General features: G+C 36.2%; 1 protein-coding gene across 9 annotated transcripts in view; it reads left to right on the top strand.

Moving 5' to 3' along the window:
- Positions 1–21,443, top strand: part of LOC136835142 (golgin subfamily A member 5-like) — a 346,357-nt gene that overhangs the window by 308,642 nt on the left and 16,272 nt on the right. For 5 of the 9 annotated variants that reach the window (XR_010851993.1, XR_010851994.1, XM_067098347.1 and 2 more), the window contains 12 exons: positions 3,201–3,383; positions 3,650–3,908; positions 4,179–4,311; positions 4,500–4,617; positions 7,798–7,916; positions 11,472–11,572; positions 11,711–11,829; positions 14,899–15,039; positions 15,433–15,538; positions 15,793–15,980; positions 18,408–18,612; positions 19,765–19,863. Coding sequence is in view for 5 of the 9 variants with exons in the window: in XM_067098347.1 (XP_066954448.1) it covers positions 3,217–3,383; positions 3,650–3,908; positions 4,179–4,311; positions 4,500–4,617; positions 7,798–7,916; positions 11,472–11,572; positions 11,711–11,829; positions 14,899–15,039; positions 15,433–15,538; positions 15,793–15,980; positions 18,408–18,612; positions 19,765–19,863 (1,755 nt within the window). In the remaining 4 variants the exon portion in view is untranslated. The remainder of the gene's footprint in view (positions 1–3,200; positions 3,384–3,649; positions 3,909–4,178; positions 4,312–4,499; positions 4,618–7,797; positions 7,917–11,471; positions 11,573–11,710; positions 11,830–14,898; positions 15,040–15,432; positions 15,539–15,792; positions 15,981–18,407; positions 18,613–19,764; positions 19,864–21,443) is intronic. The other 4 variants (XR_010851996.1, XR_010851997.1, XM_067098348.1 and 1 more) reach the window with 1 other exon arrangement.

Below are 21,443 nucleotides of genomic sequence, written 5' to 3'. Positions count from 1 at the left end.
TTTTAACTTTTTCTAACTGATTTTGACTTCTTCTGTCTTAATTTGATTATTGTTTGTGACTTTTTTGTTGGCCGGGTTTTTCTCAGCTGTATTTGCCTATCAGTGTTTTAATAGTTTGGTAGTTCCTTATGAGAATCACTGTTAGGCCATTTTTTCTTAAGTGTTCACCAGGAATATTTTCAAAGTGAGTATTAACCTTTGTAACTTTTGTCTAGTTTTTGATAATGTCAGATTCTAGCTCATCCAGTTTTCAGTACCAGGTTAACAAAAGCTTCATATGATGCTCATACCATTTGTTCTTCTTGCAGAGGTCAGGTCTGTTCAATTAATCTAACGTGTGACGAGTGTGTAGGTTGGGATGAGAAGGCGAGGAAGAACTCAGCTTATCTCTCTGAGCTAGAAAGAGGAAAGCGGCCGTTAGAGCTGATAGTAAAGGTTTAGATAGTAGCTCAACTCCAAACCAGTGAGTATGGGTATACCCATTGTTACCTCTCCTATTTCTAATGTGTCTTTTGCGCCAAGCCCTCCCGCTCCTCCCTCACCTGACTCCTGTGCTTCCGAACCGGATTGCTTCGCCAGTCTTGAGAGCAAGTTTGACCAGAAGTTTGGTCCAATGGTAATGTACAGTGACACAGCTGGGTGAATCAGTGGGTTTCTTGATGAATAAATTCAGTGATAAAAGTGTCAGTGAAGTGATTGTGGAGGAGGTGGCTACCCGTACTGCTGACTCTCCTAGGCAAAGGTCACTGCCAGACTCCACTAAACCTGGGAGGTATACTGGAGGCCCAAGGGAGGTTGGTGGGAGCTATACACGGGTAGTCACCCCTCAGTTGAGCCTGTTGCATCCCAGGCTCCTACAGAAGGCTGCTGGAGAGACATCTCAGATGTCCACCATCTCTTCTCAGGCCAGTAACTCCCAGCCCAGATTCGAGGCACCAGTGGCATTTCTCAAAGAAGTCTCGCCCCTTGAAGAGGCATTCTTCTGCTCTGGAACAATCTCTCATCCCCTGCAAAAGGCCTAAAGAGCCTCCCTGGAGACCCCAAGTGTCTTGCAGCTTCTGGGATAGCCCCGAGCAGCTACCTTCAGCTCAACTGTCTCCTGAGTGCCAGTATCTGGCACCCAGGTGCCATTAATCGTTGTCAAAGCTTGCCAATGACGTCCAAGTGCCCAGTAGCACCCGACCATCGTTTGGCTCCAGAACTTTTGCTATCCCAGTAGCGCCCATCGGCCGGCCGCCCAGTTCCACCTGTCTGCTCGGCTCCAATTCTCTCTCATCAAGTCTCTTTAGTTGCAGATCATTGAGTGCCAGCTGAATAGTATTTTAGATCTTTTGAAGAAACCATTTCCATCGAAGACTCCCTCAGACCCTTCGGCTTTGCAGTTGTCATTGGAAAAAGAGGAGTAAGTGCAAGATTCTTCTCCATCGGCATATGTTGCCCTCCTGAAGTTTTTTCTTGTGGCATTTCCGGACCACTTCTCACTCATGGCTCTTTCGGCGCCACAGTCAAACTTTTTGACCCCGTCGCTAGAAACCCTCTATTTAGAGATGAGTCTCAACTCTCAAACTTTTCAGGCTTTTGTGTCTCCCAAGAGAATCTCCAGCTCCCTTCAGACGGTCCACAATTTTCTAGCCCTCTCGTCTTGCTCAGCTCTTCAATGCATGAACCTGCTGGGGGCTCTGGAATCCATCAAGATGTTTGTAAAGCTGGGCAAACTTCATATAAGAGTTCTTCCTCAAGGCCAACTGGGACAGGAAAACACAGCCAAACACTTAAGTGTTTCCCATAACTCAGGCGATCAAATCCTACCTACATTGGCAGCTGTCTGAAGAAAGACTTTGGGAGGGAAAGTCCCTTCGTCCTCTGAATCCCGACTTAGACTTCTACTGAGACGCCTCAGATCTAGGTTGGGGAGCACTCCTGGGAAACCAGGAAGTTCACGGGACGTGTTCCCCAGAAGAACAGAGCCTTCAAGTAAATGTCAGAGAGCTGAAAGCGATTCAATTAGGACTTCCATTTTTCTTGGCAGGAAGACATTTTGCCTACTTTCAAAGTGAAAGCTCATGATGTCTGAGCAGTCTCTACCTCTTTTGCTCTCAGGCATAAGATGTCCCTCACTCCCATTCTTCAGTCGACCTACGGGAAGTGCAAATCTATCTTAGCGTTTCACTACTTGAAGGAAGTTGAAAGTTTTTGAAAATTGCAGTACCTTAGGGCCATTATCAGTGGCTGGCATGATATTGGGGGATGATTCATAGGAAACACTTTTTTCTCCTATTATCTTTTCACCTTGGTGTAGGGTTTCGAGTTTTGGGGAGCCTGGGTGTACAGTGTACCTGGAGTACCCACCAGAATGGGTTGTATTTTTTTCAGTGTAGGTGACAGCGTTGTCTGGTTGTTTTTAATGTCGGTACTGTGCCCAGGGCAAGGACACTTGTATACGCTTTGCTAGCCATCAGGCCTATCCTGTGCTGCAAGGCTCCCACTTAAGTAGGGGCGACCCATGGCTCAACCACTACACCACTGCAGGTTAAGATGAGCACCAACCAGAGGCAGTAGGTCTCTTACCTGGTAAGGAAACGACAAGCATTGTATCAATGCTGGCAAAATTTCTATTTCAAATTCATCACCATACCTCAATATGTAGAATATGTCCATGTATCCCACCCCCATTCAATGCGGGATTCTGCTTTGTATAAGTTACTTATATGAAAGTGATATTTTCATAATAAAATATCACGGAGTACAGTATATATGAAACTCTCTTGAACATAAGGGCACAAACAAATTGAAATTGTCTGCTAAGTCATTCCCAGTGTTCCCCTATAGTGTTCAGTGAAGCACTACTGCAATTTTTAAAAAAAGGCTGCTGCACAAGTAGAAACTATAACTATGTAATTACTATTGGTTAGTATATATGAAACGTAATTTTAATATGAAAATATTTTTCAGAACAAAATAAAAAAAATGTTTGCTAGAAAATTTTATTTGCTATTATATTTTATTTACTATTATAAAATCACTTATATTCTCATGTTTATGCAAACAGGTACCTTAGACTCTCTTTTTCTTGACATGTTTCTCATTCCCTGCTTTAGATTTAATTGTTAATGAGTTTGACCTTTAATCATTCCTATCTTTTCGCTATATTATGTGTTACTTGGAATTAGTCACTTGACTTATTATATTATTTTCATCAGGCACAGAAATTACAGAATGTCTTGGATAACAGATTTAGCAGGAAAAGCTGAACACCTTCTCAATAAACTTGACAGTGAAGCAGCAACAGTTTTAAGTAAAGAGCGAAGAAATTCCGTCACAAATAAATCGCCATATAAGTACAATGCAGCTAATACAGTTTCCCAGCCTGCAAAGTATGAGAGGTAGGTGTTTTCTTTTCCTTCTGTAGGTCAGATTTGTAAAACAGAAATTTCCTTTAGATAGATAAGAATTTCTGTACAATACAGAATCTTCTATGAACAATGAGTTGACATTTCTTGACTGATAAAGATTATTTGCAAGATGTAGTAGAAACAGTTTTACCTATTGTAGCTCACCACTATTCCTGGTTACTCTGTTAAGCAGATATTCTCACTGGAATTGCAAACCAGAGTATTGTTGGATTATATCTTTATTTTTTTCTTTACAGTAAATCAAACCTGCAAAGTTCCTCTAGTGTGCCAAGTAATTTAAGTACCTATGGTCTTAGTGGTTCTTCAGCTGTACCTTCTTCAAGCTACTATACAGGTCAAGGAACTTCTTTATCATCATCCCCAAAAGCAACAGGAAAGAAAGGTCTTGCAAAGAAAAAAGATCGGCGAGAGGAAGGCTTGATGGACTACCTTAACAGTCCTGTGGAGCAAGAAGCCCAACCTCCACCTCCTGCAAGCACTCCTCAGCCTGAGTTGGTGAGTTTTTTCATTCTTGATTTTCTAAATGCTTAATTGGAATATATGCCTATGGAAAATGTTTCTGTAATAAGAACTAAAAAAAAAGACCATAGTGTGCAATTGTTTTTGAGTTAGATTGTGATGGGTCTCAAAAAATAATTTATCAGCATATATATCTTATAAGTGATTAGAAAAAGCTAGTAAGCAGTTTGCAGTATGTATCATATGTCCCAGTAAACCAGAACATTTTTTTTTAATAATTTTTTTTTAATAATTTTGTTGTTATAGATGGTATCTTCTTCAATGACTACCTCCACCATTAGTAGTTTGGGACATTCACGTCAGTCGTCGGTATCTTCCGTCTCATCTTTCATGGCTTTGAGTGGACGGGAAACACCAGGATCAGCCACAGTTGACATTGGTAATGTTGCTCAGGTTATTGAAGTCACATGTAAATATAAAGCATGTTAACAGACATCGCAAGATAGTGTTCTGTAATCACAAGTTTAGCTCCTTTACTCTGAAATGTTGTTTTGTTATTCATTTTTGTCAATGGTAAATACTCTGCTGAAAAGAGTCTAAGTTTCAGTATTTATCATTGTTCCACAGAGAGTGGAAGCTCTGATTCAGGCAGTGGAGCTTCAGCAAACACTGATGCATACGTTACAGTTGATACTCCAACGGACGTTAACATATCTGCTCCACCAAGTACCGATGGAAGTACCAGGTAATTATTGCAATTTGCTTTTTATGTAAAATGGCTTTATCAGTTACATTTGTTGTAATATATTAATCATAAGTAAGTTTAGCAAGATCAGGGAGTTCTTTCTGAGGGAGCCATAGCTGTCAAGACCAAAACCTGTGCATGCTGTAGAATTAAAAGATCTGCATTTGTAGGTCATACAAAAAATACCAAAGACAAAGGGGATGCACACAGTGAGTTGTAGTGGCTCCTAGAACCTGATAGTCCTCAGTTTGAAAGCTGATAAATGTAAAATAGGAGATATTATTATTAAATTAAGGAGTCAAGACCTTACCTGAAGCTGGAGTAGGTCATTTGTGAATGGTTTGTCAGATTTTTGCTGTGTCCTTCAGTGAGTTACTTCCTCCTTGAGTCATAGAGACTGATGCGTCGTTGTGGCCCTTTAAGTATAAGGCATCTGGAAAAGTAAGAAAAGAAAGAATGTATAGGGATGTTAACTGAGTGACACTGCTAGTTGCTAACTCTACCTGAGATACCGTGAGGTTTAAGTAGAATAAAAAAGCAAATACCTTGTTGATTTTCTAGTGGCCACCTGTAAAAATGGGTAAATTGTACATGCCACTTCAGGTGGCTCATCTCTTCCTCCAAAAGGATCTGATTACAAAAAGAGAAGTCATTTCAGGGTGAATCTTGTATGTGGTGGGATCACAAATCCAATTATTCAATCCTTGAAAGGTATGGCGACTGTAGCTGTAAGACTTGTGCTTCATATGCCAGCTTGGCTACCTTGTTTTAAGAAAACAAACCCTCCAGGATGTTAATTAGTTGTTTAAACCTGATGATGGCTCAGGATCTTTCCTTTAGAAAAGTTCCTAAGGGATGCTTTCACCACTAAGCAGAATGCTTTTTGTGTCTAGGTAGAACATGGTGTTGCTGTAGTAAAAAGTCAGGTTATGTGTAATGAGATCTAACCAGTTACTGAGACCCAGAGAGCCAAGGTATCTGAATGCTTTCAATATCCAGCATCTTGCCAGTTACAAGATGCAGTCATCTCCATCCTTTTGGGCTGTATTTACCAAAAGACAGTAGCTGAAAGGAGTGTAGGCCTGTGAGTTGCAAACTTCCAGAGAAGTGGGAACTGAAAATTTTTTTAAAAATTGTCACCATCCATTGGCATCTGTCACTGAAGCTCATGGCAGAAGCTCTCCAGAGGAAATGAAGGCCTTAAAGGATGAAGTAGTTTTAAGACAGCTACTGCAATGTAGAATGAGGATTGTCATTTCCTGTGTCAGATTGAAGCCCTAATGACGAGTAGAGTAGTGCTGCCAGTGCCCCTCATGCTGTGCACTGTAGGCATTACAGATTGAAGCCATAATGATGAGTAGGGTAGTACTGCCAGTGCCCCTCATGCTATGCACTGTAGGCATTACATAATGTTCTTTGTGTCATCCCTTCAACCCCTAGCTGCAACTCCTTTCATTTCTTTTAATATACATCTATTAATATGCTTCTTATTCCATCTTACTTTCCACCCTCTCCTAACAATTGTTTCTTAGTGTAGCTGACAGGTTTTCCTCCTTTTACACCTTTAAAACCTTTTTACTCTGAATTTCCCTGTCAGTCCTGTATGACTTCATAGGTCCCAGTGCTTGGCTTTGGCCTAAATTTTTATTCCATTCGATTCCAGTAGCACAAACCTAAATACAGTGATAAACATGGTATAGTGATAATGATATAGCAGTGCTTTTGTCCAAGAAACTACTCTGAGTTGGTGCATATTCTATAATTAGGTTGATCCCAAATGAAAGATCCTCCATCTTGTAAGACTAAGTGCTTAAGTACAGATGCAGTGATAGTGCTGAAACATTTGATAGTGCCATTCCATATCATTGAGGAATTTGCGAGGTTGCAGTGAAGTCAGCTGCTCTTCCAGTTTGGTAGTGCCTTATCTTTTGTTAGTAGCACATTGTCTGCCATGCTCTGCCTGTGGATGTAGGGAAGCAGCAAAGTCAGATGGTACCAAAGTAACCACTTTTATTTGTCCTGTCTGCAAAAGGGAGATCCTGAGCAATACCCTCTAACAAAAATAAGACTGGTTAATAAGTTGCAGGTGAAGTAAACTCCTTTTGATCCCTAACCTAAAGATAGATATACTCAGCTATACAGATTGGAAAACAAAGTTTTGGCACAACCAGTGGACTTAATACCTCTATTGTGTGTAAGGAAGCTGGTTGCTCTCTGCCATCAGCAGGATCATCCAGAGCCGAACCTGTCTTGATTGCTAGCACCAAAGTCAAACTTTTTGTCATATTCCCAAGTAATTTCAACAGTTAACATCCTCTCTGGACCAGTTCATTGAGGTTGAGGCTGAACTGACAGCAAGATTCAATGACACTTGGCCACTTGACTGTTACCTCATATCTGTTAGTTGTAGGAATGCATCCATGTCCTCAGATTTGCCAATGGTCATCTCAGGTAATAGGAGACTGTCACTGTATTGTAGCAGGTGTCAGCATTTAAGGCAGGTAATGTTGTATAAGCTGAAACTCAAGGTGTACAGCTACAGTGTTCATGGAATCCCTGGGCATAGGAATTTCTGACTACTGTTGAATTAAAAAGGCCAGTTTAGTCAAAATAATTTTAGGGCAGAATGTTGTAACTTCTTCCTAGTAACAGTTGTTTTTGATGATGATGTTGATGTGGACTTTATTTTCAAGCAATTTCCTAGTATCTGGAAATGTATGCTTGATTTTCTTCGTAAGGTATTTATAAGGAAAATGTATTCATTTCGTATTGTTAAAGCTGAAAAATACTTGATCATCAGTAGCAAACATTTAAGTGTTGAAACATTTTATATACATAAATTTTTATTTTAGCATGCTCTCAAAAGTTATATATAATTTCATTTCATTTAAACTTGCAGTGCATTCTTATATCTTTTTTTTTTTTAAATTACAAAGAATAATGTTTTGTATAAAAATGGTGTGTGGTTTGTAGGTCTGTGAGTGTTATGAATGTTAACTTATGAGCTTTATTAATAATGAAGCTCTTACTGTGATTGTAAATATTAATTGTTCTATTTCTTGAGAAAAGATTGTTTGTGTTAAAAAAATAATTTATTACGTTAATAACTGTAATTTTGCATAATTTAGGGAAATATCACATTCTTGGCACAGCTTATAATATTTTTTTTTACCCTTGCAGCAGCAATGGTATTATGTCTGCATCAGTTGAGAGTGAATCAAGTATGTTAAGGAAAGAAGTTTCAAGTCTTAACCAAGAAATGAGTCAGGTACTGAAAAGAGCAAAAGATGCTGAAAAAGGTAAGTAATTTTGATCAAATAGATCTGTTGCTCCATATAATTAGCTTGGGTCATTACATAGATCATGAGTCAAATTATATTCATGATGTTACATGACTTTATAAATGGAAACTCCCAAATGTAGACATCTTTAAAAGCAAGGACAGTAGATAGTAATTGATGAAATTAAAGTGTAGAGAGAATTATCACTTGAAACCCATAAATTAATGTATTGTTTATCCTTTTTTACATGAGGAATATACTCCCATAAGTAGCAGACACCCTAGTTCAACAAGAACTTGTGAAATTGTTAAGGAAAACCACAAATTTGAGGCATAGAGTATATTTCACTAAGTTTTAAGATGTCAAGTCTTCTTGTCAGATTGGAAAATAATGGTCTCTCAAATTCTATATTTTTATTTATATGAGTATCATCATTATTGTTTTCATTTCAAGTTTTATGATGTAGGGTTAGACTTAAAGTGAGGTCTCTCCATTATCTTCTGCACCTTCTGTCGGAATGCACCTCTGGTCAGTGTCTTTTTCGGTACCTTCTGTATGGTTTTCTTGGCTTTCCTACTGGTCTATTATGTTACTTAATATGGTATTATTCTGAGTAATTGTTTTGCAACCCTTCAGAGCACCAGCCAAAACCATCATCTTGATACTACATCTTTTAGCAGTTTCCTCTTTTGTTTTATGATGATTCCACTTCTTTTTACCTATGAATATCAGCTTTTATTTGTAAGATATTGCAAATTTTATATTATAGAGGTCAGCATTAGAGGTAACTTGAAAACTATTGTCTAAGAGGCTCAGGTTTGTATGAAGGATTCTTAATAACAATTGCTGTAGTGTTTACAGAGTTTTCACTTAGGAAATTACTTCACATTAATAGAGAATAGAGATTTATTTAACATATGCTTTAGAGCTGTTCTTGACTATCTGATACGAGTATAGCAGGAATACAATACTACTGTTTTTTATCCATACTTAGGATAAAATCCTTTAGGCTATCCCAGAGAAAACTGGAAAATTTTGAAAGTCTGAAATAGTTATCTGAGACTTCTCAGTCCAGGATTCTTTTTTTCCTCACACCATTGGACTGTAAAATAGTCTCCTTGAGGATGTTGTGCAGTTAGAATCTCAAAAGTTCAAGTGAAGATGCAATGCATTATTACCCTAAAATAATTGACCTTGTATTTTACTAATTTGGGGATATCTGCCAGCAAAGTGGCGATTGGCTAACCAATCATGCAGCCATAGAGGGGCCAGGGCCACTAGGGTCATTATTAGGCTTCTGGATCATGGTTTTCTATTAGACGTTACACACAACAGTCATCTTCAGTCTAGAAACTTAATTGTCCTCTCCAACAGTGTTACTCTTACCAAAGATTGGAAGTCATCAGGCTTGTCCTTTGGAGGCTGACTTGGTAGTGAAGATACAAACTCAGGTAGCCATAACTAGTCCATTGCAGAATTCCACTGTCCTCACTTCTTCTCTACCACCTGCACTCAGAAGATATTTATTGTGTATTATTGGAAATACAAAAAGGTTTAACATTTCATTAGATCTTTAATTTATTGCATATTTTCACGTTATAATACAGTAAACAGTATACACCTGTAGTTATACTAGGTCATATTATTGTGAATTAACCCTTAAACGCCGACTGGACGTATCGTACGTCGACTAAAATTGTCTGTCGGGTGCCGAGTTGACGTATGGTACGTCGACTACAAAAAGTTTTTTTACATATTCGCGGAAAAATAGTTATAGGCCTAGTTTGCAAAAGATTTTAAATGATGCTGGGAGTTCACGAATCATGCTGTTGTTTTGTTTACAAGCGTTACCCAGCCACGCATGCGCAAATTTCTTTCTTCTCGCACTACAGAGCATCAGCGACGCATCTCAGAAATTCTTTCGTCACTTTGTCGTAATTTTTGCACCGTTTTATATTAGCCGTTACATAAACTTTTATATGTGAAAATGTGCACAATTTCATGTAGAATACAACAAAAAACAACCCATAAGTTTTGAAATATTTTCATATAAATCACGATAAGTGCCAAAATTTCAACCTTCGGTCAACTTTGACTCGACCGAAATGGTCGAGAAATTCAATTGTAAGCTAAAACTCTTACATTCTAGTAATATTCAATCATTTACCTTCATTTTGCAACAAATTGGAAGTCTCTAGCACAATATTTCTATTTAGGTGAATTTTTTAAAAAAACTTTTTCCTTACGTATGCGCGGTAACTCGGCTGAACATCTCAGAAATTCTTTTGTCATTTTGTCGTAATGTTTGCACCGTTTTATATTAGTCGTTACATAAAGTTTTATATATGAAAATGTGCGCACTTTCATGTAGAATACAACAAAAAATAACTCATGGTTGTAGCCTCTATCAGTTTTGAAATATTTTCATATAAATCATGATGTGCCAAAATTTCATCCTTCGGTCAACTTTGACTCGACCGAAACGGTCGAAAAACGAAATTGTAAGCTAAAACTCTTACATTCTAGTAATATTCAATCATTTACCTTCATTTTGCAACAAATTGGAAGTCTCTAGCACAATATTTTGATTTATGGTGAATTTTTAAAAAAAACTTTTTCCTTACGCCTCGCGGGTAACTCGGCCGAACATCTCAGAAATTCTTTCGTCACTTTGTCGTAATGTATGCACCGTTTTATATTAGTCGTTACATAAAGTCTTATATACGAAAATGTGCACAATTTCATGTAGAATACAACAACAAATAACTCATGGTTGTAGCTTTTATCAGTTTTGAAATATTTTCATATAAATCACGATAAATAGAAAAAATTCGACCTTCGGTCAACTTTAACTCGACCGAAATGGTCGAAAACTGCAATTGTAAGCTAAAACACTTACAGTCTAGTAATATTCAATCAATTACCTTCATTTTGCAACAAACGGGAAGTCTCCCTTCATTTTGCAACAAACGGGAAGTCTCTAGCACAATATTTCGATTTATGGTAAATTTTTGAAAAAAACTTTTTTTTTATGTCCGCGCGTTACGAATTCATGCATCATTTTGTGATAATATTTTCTCTGTGTTGCTTTGATCGTTTTACAATTTGTTATATACCAAAATCATCGCAATTTAGTGTACAATACAAAGAAAAAAAAATAACTCGATAGCTTTAACCGTTTTGCTCACAGCGCGATTTGTATACAATTATATATGAAATTTTTTGTTTGCACTGTCATACATTTCAATATTTATATATGATAATGATATTTTTTTAATTTCTGATGGTTGCATACTAAACTTCAGGCAATGTCAAAAAAAGGAGCCAAAAATGAATTCTTAATCTTGAAAACTAAGCGTGCTGTGATTTTAAAAAAAAAACTTTTTCCGCTTCGGCGCTAACTCCCGAACGCCACCGGCATACTGCAGACACTTTTGTAAATAGAGGCTCGGCGTTTAAGGGTTAATTGTAAATGGTTCTTGATTTGCTAGATGTGCTGTACTAGCAAGAGAATTCTTGAAAGTCAGTTATTCAGGGTTCATGATTATGTAAAGCCAACTTTGTTCTCAACAGAAACTCAACAGCTTAGGGCTCAAGTCTCAGGATTACTTAGTCAGCAGTCATCCAATGACAGATTATTACGAGAACTGCAGCAAAGGGAAATGGACATTCAGGTTAAGTACCTTTTAGATTTGAATGTAAAATATTTATTTATGATTATATTTTAACCTTGTTTTACAAAATGCTGATCTCTCATGCTGAAAACTGTGTTAAATTTCATCCTTGAAAATTATTGCTTTTCACTGAAATAGGAATCTTTGCGGGCCAAGGATAGCCAGTTAGCAGTGTTGCGAGTACGCCTTCAGGAAGGGGATGACCAGCTGAAAGTCAAAGAAAACATTATTGGTAGCTTAGAGGAAGAAAATAAAAGGTAAGTGTCAGTTATGAGTCATGGGAATTTTTATTGCAGTTTCTTTGTAGATAAAGTTTTTATGCCAATTTCTGTTAGGAATTATAAATATGAAATTCAAATACAATTTTTTAGTATGTGAAAAATCCTCTGCCTAAGATAGATAATCTATAGGGGGATGCTACTTACATGTGCCCTGATTGTTATGCCATAGATGGTATTAAAGGCTCTTTGCATAGTCCCTTCAGCCACAGCTGTGTTGCCCCCTGCCTTTTACTTTTCATCCATTCCCATGATCTTTCTACCTAGCTGCCCAACTGCTTTGACTATACTTTGCTCTATTTTTTAATTATCATCTTAGAGCAAATCCTATGGGTGACCTATATGAGGATAAAAATGACTAAGTGGCCTTAGTAATAATAATAGTAGTAGTAGTAGTAGTAATGCCTTAGATAGTCTTTCACTCAAGTTGCAATGGTGGAACCCTACTGAGAAGCAGGGGTAAGACTCCTCTGCTTTCCCACCTTCCTGGATATTAAAGTGCTGTAGAATAGAGGCATCTTTGCCCTGTTGAGGGATAGGAAGGATAACTTCTACATACTGTATTGTAATGGTTAATAGGCACAAGATGAAATTGGCTTGGAAAGGCCTTCCTATATCAGACAAACCATTGCCGTAGCTGTAAGAAAATCATTCATGAGTATTCAATCTTCTCGGCACATTTGTGAGGTGAATTTATGGAATGAGAGACCAGGCTGGTATTGGGAACATAATCTATGGAAAGACTTGTTGGGCTGTGGAGAGGTGGAAGCAATGGCACCAGAATTGGAAGACTATTCCATGAAATGTAGTACACTGATTCTTAATGAGACATCATAGTTGGTTGCACAAGACACTTTCAGTTACAGCTCAGTGTAAAAATAGTTCACTTTCAGTTTGAAAGGCATACTGCAGAAAATTTAGGAAGAGAGACTGGCTGTTGATACAAGTCAGTGGGCTATGCCATACATAGCCAGTTTCAGATATTCATCTTTGTTACAAGATAAATCAAGAAATGGGTAGTGGCAGGCATATATATTTATTTGATTTTAAATCATCTTCATTATTATTTCGATCAGAATTTAGATAATAAATTTAGATATTTGGCATATGTTTTGACGAACACTGCCAACTTTCAGAGCAGCTTAAGGCGGGATGGTTAACCTGCTTAACCCTTGAAGAAATTGAGGATTATTCTCCTAAGATACCATTCTTAAAGCACCACTGCTTGATCCACTTTTGACACTTCAATAAATGTTGTTTACGAAATACAAGTACTACTGTACTAAATTTCTACATTAGAAAGAAAATCTCTTTAAGTCTGAAAAGATTCCATTGCAGTTATGGAAAATATGGGATTTATATCAAGCAAAGAATCATTTCATAAAGTTATGGAAAATGTGGGATTTATATCAAGGAAAGAATCATTTCATAAAGTTATGAAAATTGCATTTAAACTTAACAAAGGGGATGTAATAAGAAAATTCAAACGTATATGACATAAAAAAAGACGTTTATGTAAAAGATAAAAACAGTTTTGAAAATGAAAGGCACATTTGATTGCAATATTATGTCTGATAGTTTTCATTTGTTTAGTGCTTTCACATATTTGGATGTTATGTGAGATTACATGGCTACTTAAAAGAAAAAACATTCATTATGAGCAAACACTAGTACATGGGCACAGTAACATTTGCAAGCACCATGAAAATGTGAAGCCAGAAGGTTAAACCCAGATTTAACAGTGATTTTAAGAACAGATTTGAGCATTCCCAAATGGAAGTGGCTGTTTTTAATAAGGGTAGGACTTAAAGGATGAGGGAGAAGTGGCAACAGCGTAATGACCCAAGAAAATAGCTAGTCTCTTCCTAAATATTCCTAAATATAGTGGCAATATCACATTTATCTGTTAATGGTAATATGACTTTTATCTGTTAGCCCTGCATATTTCCAAAACCTTGATGCCAGAAATTGCTGATGCGTGGTCTGGTGGGGCACTTACTTTGATTTAATAGCTCTATTCAAAAATTTGATGTAGGCTTCTTTTCATCAAAAAGATAGGCTACTGGTAAATATGAATGGTATGCATTTAACTAAGAATAACATGTTTCAACTTCATAGCTGCAGAAAGCACATTTATTCCACAAACTTGGAAAAGAAGACAGAATTATTGGAAGATATATTATTAATAATGAGAGGCAAAACATACAAAACAAAAAATAACTATTACAACATGAACAGGTACATAGAAGACTGCTGTTTGAAGAATTATTAAAAGCCAGTATGTCTGCTAAGAAACTCATGTATTTAAGCTTGGTGTGAAAATATTAAATATCATGAATTTTGTTTTGTTTTGATTAATAATAAGTTTAATCAGTGGTTAACAACAAGAGGTGAAGAGGGAATAAAGATGTGAAGTCAGTGACTGGGTAAAAATAATTGATATTTAAAACCACCCTTTCAAGGTCAGTGTCCATAAGATTAGGACACCATCTTTTTTGGTTGAATTTACTGAAAATGTAAGGTTAAAAGTACTAGATGTAAGCTTTACAGATCTCATAATTTTTTTCTGTGTAAGGACAACATGGTTTTAGTGCAACTTTTAATTTAACTAAGTACGCTCCTCCCAGGTTCTCCAGTTATTATCACAGAGCTGCTTCAGTTTGCTGAGGAGCAGATGTGTGCTTTAGAAAATTATTCAAAGTTTTTTTGGTGTAACAAATGTTGCAAGTCTCGGGCAGCTCCCTATGTCCTGTAATTTAACTTGAGTAAATTAATGGTTTTGCATTTAAATGGCCTGAAAATGTTAATTGTATTTTTGCTTGGTGGATGGAAATGAATTTATATCTTATTCTTGTAGTGCTATTATTGTAGCTTCATCTGGTATTTATTTTCATTTGTTACTTTCTGACCATTAGTACTTTGCACATATGATCACTATCTGAGTTTAAATTTTGTAGCATGTAACCTTGAATGTAATGCACATACATCATATGTCTGTAATTACACGATTATTTTTGTTGTTATTGACACAGCTGTTATCGTTTTCAGGTTATTGGAAGGGGTAAATGAGAGTAGTGGTTTGCATAATCATGCTTTGCAAACAGTACAAGATCGCTTAGCTGAAGCTCAAGGTACTTTAGACAGAGAGAGGCAGCTTCATTCCACAACTCAAACAGAATTAACAAGAAGGTTAGTAAGGGAAGGAACAACTGAGCAAAGAGTAAATATTTTGTTCAGTTCCCTTTCTTGTTTTGTCACATAGTTGTTCAACTATGTCTCCCTTGATATAGCTGGGAGATGAGTTTAAGCTACCTTATGATGATAATTATACTGTAGCTTACTTCCTTTGGTATTTGTAAAGAAATCATTGACAGATGCTGTTTAATGCTTTATTGCAAAAAGTTAAATGAGGATTACTTCTAAAGGGATCTTATCTTTTACTGTACTCTTCACCTAAACATTGAATCATTACAGATATCATGAAGCATTTTGATGATTAGCCCAGATGTTACTTGCTATGCTTTTATTTTCGTTTTCATAAATAGAAGGAATGCAGGGATTCTCAAATAATGTTTTATTCAGGGTCACCCAGCTAGAAGAAGAACAGCAGGCAATGGTAGCAGCTGTGACTGAGGCCCAAAGAAAACATGAGGATGAAAAGAATAAAGCGCATCACCTCACAACTCAGGTGAACTTTTTTTTTATCCTTATTTCTTTCATTTCATAGATAATGGTATGGTTAACAGTTTTTAAGGTGTTATGTCCAATATATCCTTGAGGCTTTGTATCTTTCATTACAGAATTTACATTTTTAACTCTGTGTGCTTTCATGTTTTTGTTAGAATTAGTTGAGAATGAAAAAATGGAGGAGTGATTTTTTTACTGAAATAAACTTAGAATTTGGAATGAAAAATTAATTGCCTCAGCTTCTTTTAATTTCAGATTAATTCCCTTCGAGGTGAAGTAACAGCAGCAAGGGAGGAATTTACCGAATATAAAGCTAAGGCAAGTCGTATTTTGCAAAGTAAAGAGAAGCTTATAGCAAGTCTAAAAGAAGAAAGAGGAGGTGAAGGTTCTTCAGATGGAGATCCAGAAAATCAAATACATCAAGCTGAATTACTTCAAATAAGGTAACAACAGCTATATTCTGTACGTTATTTATTGGGTTCTTTTGTTGACATTCTGTTAGTTAGATTTTACATTGACATGTAGAAACTTTCCTGAGTATATCTTGATGCCAGTGATAATAAGGTTTTTTAGATTTTCTTTGGTGGTAAAGATCAAATTATACATGGTATACTTTATGTAAGTGCATGTAGTGTTTTACTCTTTTCCATTATGAAGTTTTTCAGTATTTCATATAAGAAATAAAAATATCTGAATTTACCTAGGCTTAATGCTGAGATGGATAGTATTAGCTAGTATTGAACTTCTGTTGTAGATAAATGAATAGTAGTCACTGTCAGGTACTATATGGCTCCAAAAATAAGTACTGCAACCCCAAATTCTTAATACCAAAAGTTATTTATCCAGTAGGGTTATGTTTAACCAACTGCTAACTACATTATTATTAAATAGTTTAACCAGAATATTGAATTAATATTCTTAACTTTCATAGAACAGTACATAAGCTTGTTCTTCATAAATGTATTGAACTTATTTGTTGAATTACAGCTGCATAAAAAGTTCATGAATGGATAAACTAAAAACACTGAAGATTGTGACAGTTTTTTTCAAGGGAGATTGTTTGCTTTACTTGATATTTGTTGTTGGTTAAAAATTCATAGTTGTAATTGGTGACTGCATCGTGAGATTGGGACCATGTGGCAAACACATGAAATGCTTGGGTTAAACAAGTGTGACCATTTTGAAAGAGGATGAAATACTTAAATGTGTGGCACTCTCTTTGAAATGAAGAACATCACAGTCCAACACTTGGATTGATTTAGTCTTTTTATTTGTTATCAGATCCATGAATCCACAAATTTTTTACTAAAATTGCTGGGTTTTAGAAGTAATAAAATAACATTAATGGCATTATCATTATAATTGATCTGCTAATTGTAGATGCAGCTTTGGCCACTTCAGCACCATTTCCCATAATGTATATGTGAGCAGGGCTCCAAGATATTCCTACTTACATAGCAGCTTCATGTAATTTGTGAAATGAAATGAAAACTACCTGTTGGAAAAAAAGGATTTTTAGGACAGCTTTGAAGGACATGTAAATGACTTGTGGTGGCATGATAGTGTAAATAGTTGAAGAGAAATTACTTTTTCATTAAATAATAATGCAGCAAATCCTAAACCAAATTGAAATTTAGAACCATAGTTTTGAATTGCTTTTTATAAACAATTATCTTGTGTTGTATGCTCTAATGTGCTTTGTTTACAGTGTTCAGTGGAATATGCATAGTTTTTTTGGATACATAGCACAGGTGTGTAAAGATTCGCTCTTTACAGGTAATCCAAGGCAGAGGGAATTGGAGTACTGGAAGAAATGTTTTGCTTACTTTATGGGATAGATGTTAAGTTAGGCAAGTTAAGAGGTATAAATCTGTGTTTTATATTGTTTGAAGTATCATGTTAGACTTGAGTTTATCATAGATGGCACAGAACTTTATCTGGTTTTTCCTTATTGGTGTATTGACTTAAGTGCCGGATTTTGTTACTGGTTTATTGGTTACATGTTACCATTAATTTGGGATGGAGACAGTGGGATTGGCAGGAAGATTGATAAGGAATTGGAACTTTCTGACCTGAAAAATCCTGAATGACAAGTACTTTCACCTCTCTGCCCACACATCCTCAATGATGTGTAGGTCAGGTTGTTATTTTGTTGATGTGGCTAGGCCTGCTAGACAAATAAATTAGCTCAGTGGTCTGGTTAAACTACTTATATCATAATGGCTATTGATATCAGTCATTTGATTAAAGAGATGATGTTGCCTGTTGGAACTTGGATATGTCATAAGTTTTTTTTATATAGGAAGAGTTATCAGGTGCGCCGAACCTCCAGTCGGTTCAGGATTCTCATACCTCCCTCCAAGTGTGAGTCTGTCTTAATGTTAAGACTGAAGGTTTGTTTCACGTATGAACAAATGACAAATTTTTAATTAATTTGTATTTATCATAGCTAACAAACCTGAGGTCTTAACATAGACTGCCCACCTCTAGCCACCCCTCTTATGTCTTATCCTGGGTTGAAAGATGACCTAAATGCGTCACGAGGTTCTAGCTGGGTCTCTGACCCACTTCCACCTCATCTGTGTATCAGATGCCACAGATTCCTTGCATGTATGATTTTTTATTGTTTTTATACTGGTTTCCAGCTGGCGCCAGGAGATTTATCCTAATGTTAAGACCTCGGGTTTGTTAGCTATAAAAAATACAAATTAATTAAAAATTTGTCATATTTTTGGATTTGTAGATTCTGAGACCTCAAGAGTAGAATTTTACATCTCTTTGTAATTATCCCACAGAGTGAAGTGACGGTGGTATCCCAACCTCTGATGGTTGCTTTGCTTTTGAGCACTTAAGTCATTTTTCATTTTTAGAGCTGAACGAGATTTGCTGAGGGAAGAAATGGAAAGTGCTGGAATGAGGATTAGACAATTAATGGCAGAAATCACAGATTTGGAAACTAATGCTCAGGACCAGGCAACATTAGCAGCACAAAATGCAGCAGCCCTTGAAGAGTCTGTAGCTGAAGAAAGGAAGAGGAGAGGAGAATCAGAGGCTGAAAATAGGCAGTTACAAGAGGTGGGTAAACTGTTGCTTGTGTAATAACTCCTCAGTTACATAATAAAATATTTTGATATGAACATTTTTTCATTTCTATTTTAGAACTGAGGCATGAGATGCTATTCAAAGAATTAAAACTTAAGTTTATTTGCACAACTTCCATAAATTTCATGTTTCCATACAACTGTGATTTCAGACATATGGATCTGGAGGTCATTAAACAGATGGGATGTACAACACCATTATCAGTATAAATTGTGGTTGGGAACATTATCCTAGATCAAAAGAACTTTCCTCTTTATTTAAAATGAACTGACAAAGCAATTTATCAAACAATTATTGTGTCAACAAGAGAGAATGATCTAAGGGAATATAAATCTTACACAGCATACCATAAGGAGTTTCCCTGCATCCACTGGTAACTTATATATGTAGCCAAAGTCAAAAGGAAAAAATGAAACAGCTGTAGGAAGAGATAGCTAAAAACTGTACACATCATATACCATGAAGATGGTAATCAAAATATGATAATTATAAAAAAGGAAAGCTGTAATATAATCTGTCATAAAATATTGTGATAACTGTGATGGAAAACTAAAATATAAGATAAAAAACAGGAAAATTACTATTGTTATAACTTTTAAGCCAGTCTTCCCAGCTACACTAGATGGAATATAACAATTACAAGGATTTTTTTTTTTATACAGCATTGAATGGTAGAGAATTAGTCTAAAAGTATACTAGAGATTATGCATTAATTCCAGATTCCATTAAAATTGTGATAAAGTTGTTGTTTAAAGAGATCTCTTGAGCCTCACTCTAGATTATCCTGTGGCTCACTTAAAGGATTTCTTTTGAAATAACAGTTGAAGATTGGCGATACCCATAAGAAATTAACGAAACCAGCTCCCATTAAGCCACAAAGCCACAAACTTGAGTTGCTTGCAGATATAAAAGCTTAATAGGTTTCAGTGTCTTTTCCAGTTAATAATTCGCTTTGAACTGTTATTGTTGTGACTAGTGATGAACTTTTACTATTGTTAATGTTTATTGCATAGTTTAGAATGATCTTAATCTAAAAAAAATAGTTTTTATACAATATCAGTTTTAATTTTTGTACAATATCTTGGAATCATTAGACATGAAGGTTTATCGAGCACATATTTCCAGGAATTGCGATGTGTCCATGAAGAATTGACAAGACAAAAAGTTAACTTTTCGTCTAGACTTCAAGAGCGTGATACAGAAATAGAGCGACTTCGGAAACAGGTACAGTACCATCTTGTCAACCTTAATGTTTCATGCAGTGTACACTGTATCTTATTTTACCGATGCTTGATGCCTGAAAATGTGTTTTAACTAAGTACAAAGTCATTCCACTAAAAATATGTTTGTGTTTTTGTCTCTTGAGTATTGTTCCTCCCCTTGTGTTTGAAGTGATTTCACAGTGTGAGCAATTTGGTTAGTTACAGTTTCTCTTATTTCACTTACGTACTCATCTTTTGTTGTTATTTTATGAATTAGGTTTATTTGACCAGTGAGACATTTATAATCTTGTTGGATTTAACCAAACGATTGGTTTGTATATGGAAATAGAAAAATGGAGTATCATTCATGTTCTCAGTATTGTGATTGTCTTTAATATTAGAGCCAGGAACACAGATAGTGATTTAACACTGAACTGACAGTGCTCATAGCATGTTATGTTGCAGTCATGTTAAAGGTGCCACGTTTTTAAAGCCTTATACCTAGTTACTTCTACTTGGTGAGGTGTGTAGTGATTGAAGCAAGTGTCTTTTGCTTTGATACTGGATAACTTGATGTGTTTTGTGATTTGTTATTTCACGAATTTTGTTAGTCTTAACTAAGGGTTTAGCCAAGTTAGCTCATGTCAGTACATGTCTTTTTCATTACTATGTTTTTTGTTAGTGTTTTGTGTACAACATACTGTACTATTTGTCACAGCTGAAACAAGGGATAGTTAATATTCTGCATATGTGTGTGTGTGTGGTTATCTTATTCTGTGATTGTGGGATGCATGTTCCAAAAGATGTAGGGCACCTTATCCTTGTATTCCATGTGGCCAGAAAGGGTGTCATCAGTACACTAGTATTTATGGAACAATGGCGGTAGATATGGTCACCTAAGTCTAGGCACCAGCAGGAAAATGCCAACTCCCCAACTCCCAAACCCAAAAGTAAGGAATGTAAGTATTGTCAGCAGTGTGGTATCATCCCCTTAAGTATAGTGCCCTTTAATTACAGCATACTTTAAATAGGGATTACTCACAGTGGTACTGTTCCTTTAGGTGGCTGTATTTTTTAGACTGTTGTTATATTCTTGGATAAGGAAGGAAATGGGAAATTGACTTGCTGAAGCATGGGGTTCATCCAGTTAGTAGGATATGTTGCCTTCAGTATGCAGATTTGCCTACTCTGCTTCACATCCTTTGAGAAAAGGAGTGATTGTTGTTTGTATATGCAGTTGGAATCATACTTCAAAAAAGAAAGAATTCTTGATTAGCCCCATAATCGCTAGAGAATTGCATGCTATTTTCCCATGGTTGATGAAGATGAAAATAGGGGATCAGTTTGTCCAGGAAAAGAGAACCAAATCGAACTTTTGGATGTTGAATGGTATTGTTTCACAGAATAAAACATGAAATTAATTAGTATTCCAAAACAACAAAGAAAGCAGATACTAAAAAGATAAATGTTCGTGAAAATTGCTTTTTGAACTTTACAAGCTATTGACATGAGCTTTGCTAGTAGCTGGTAAAAATTGACAATAGATGCCGGGATAATAAATTACATAAGACACTTAAAGTGATAACGTAATGCACTGTGGGA

Source organism: Macrobrachium rosenbergii, chromosome 55, assembly GCF_040412425.1.
Source record: "Macrobrachium rosenbergii isolate ZJJX-2024 chromosome 55, ASM4041242v1, whole genome shotgun sequence".
Taxonomy (NCBI): domain Eukaryota; kingdom Metazoa; phylum Arthropoda; class Malacostraca; order Decapoda; family Palaemonidae; genus Macrobrachium; species Macrobrachium rosenbergii.
This window is presented reverse-complemented; position numbering and strand designations above follow the sequence as displayed.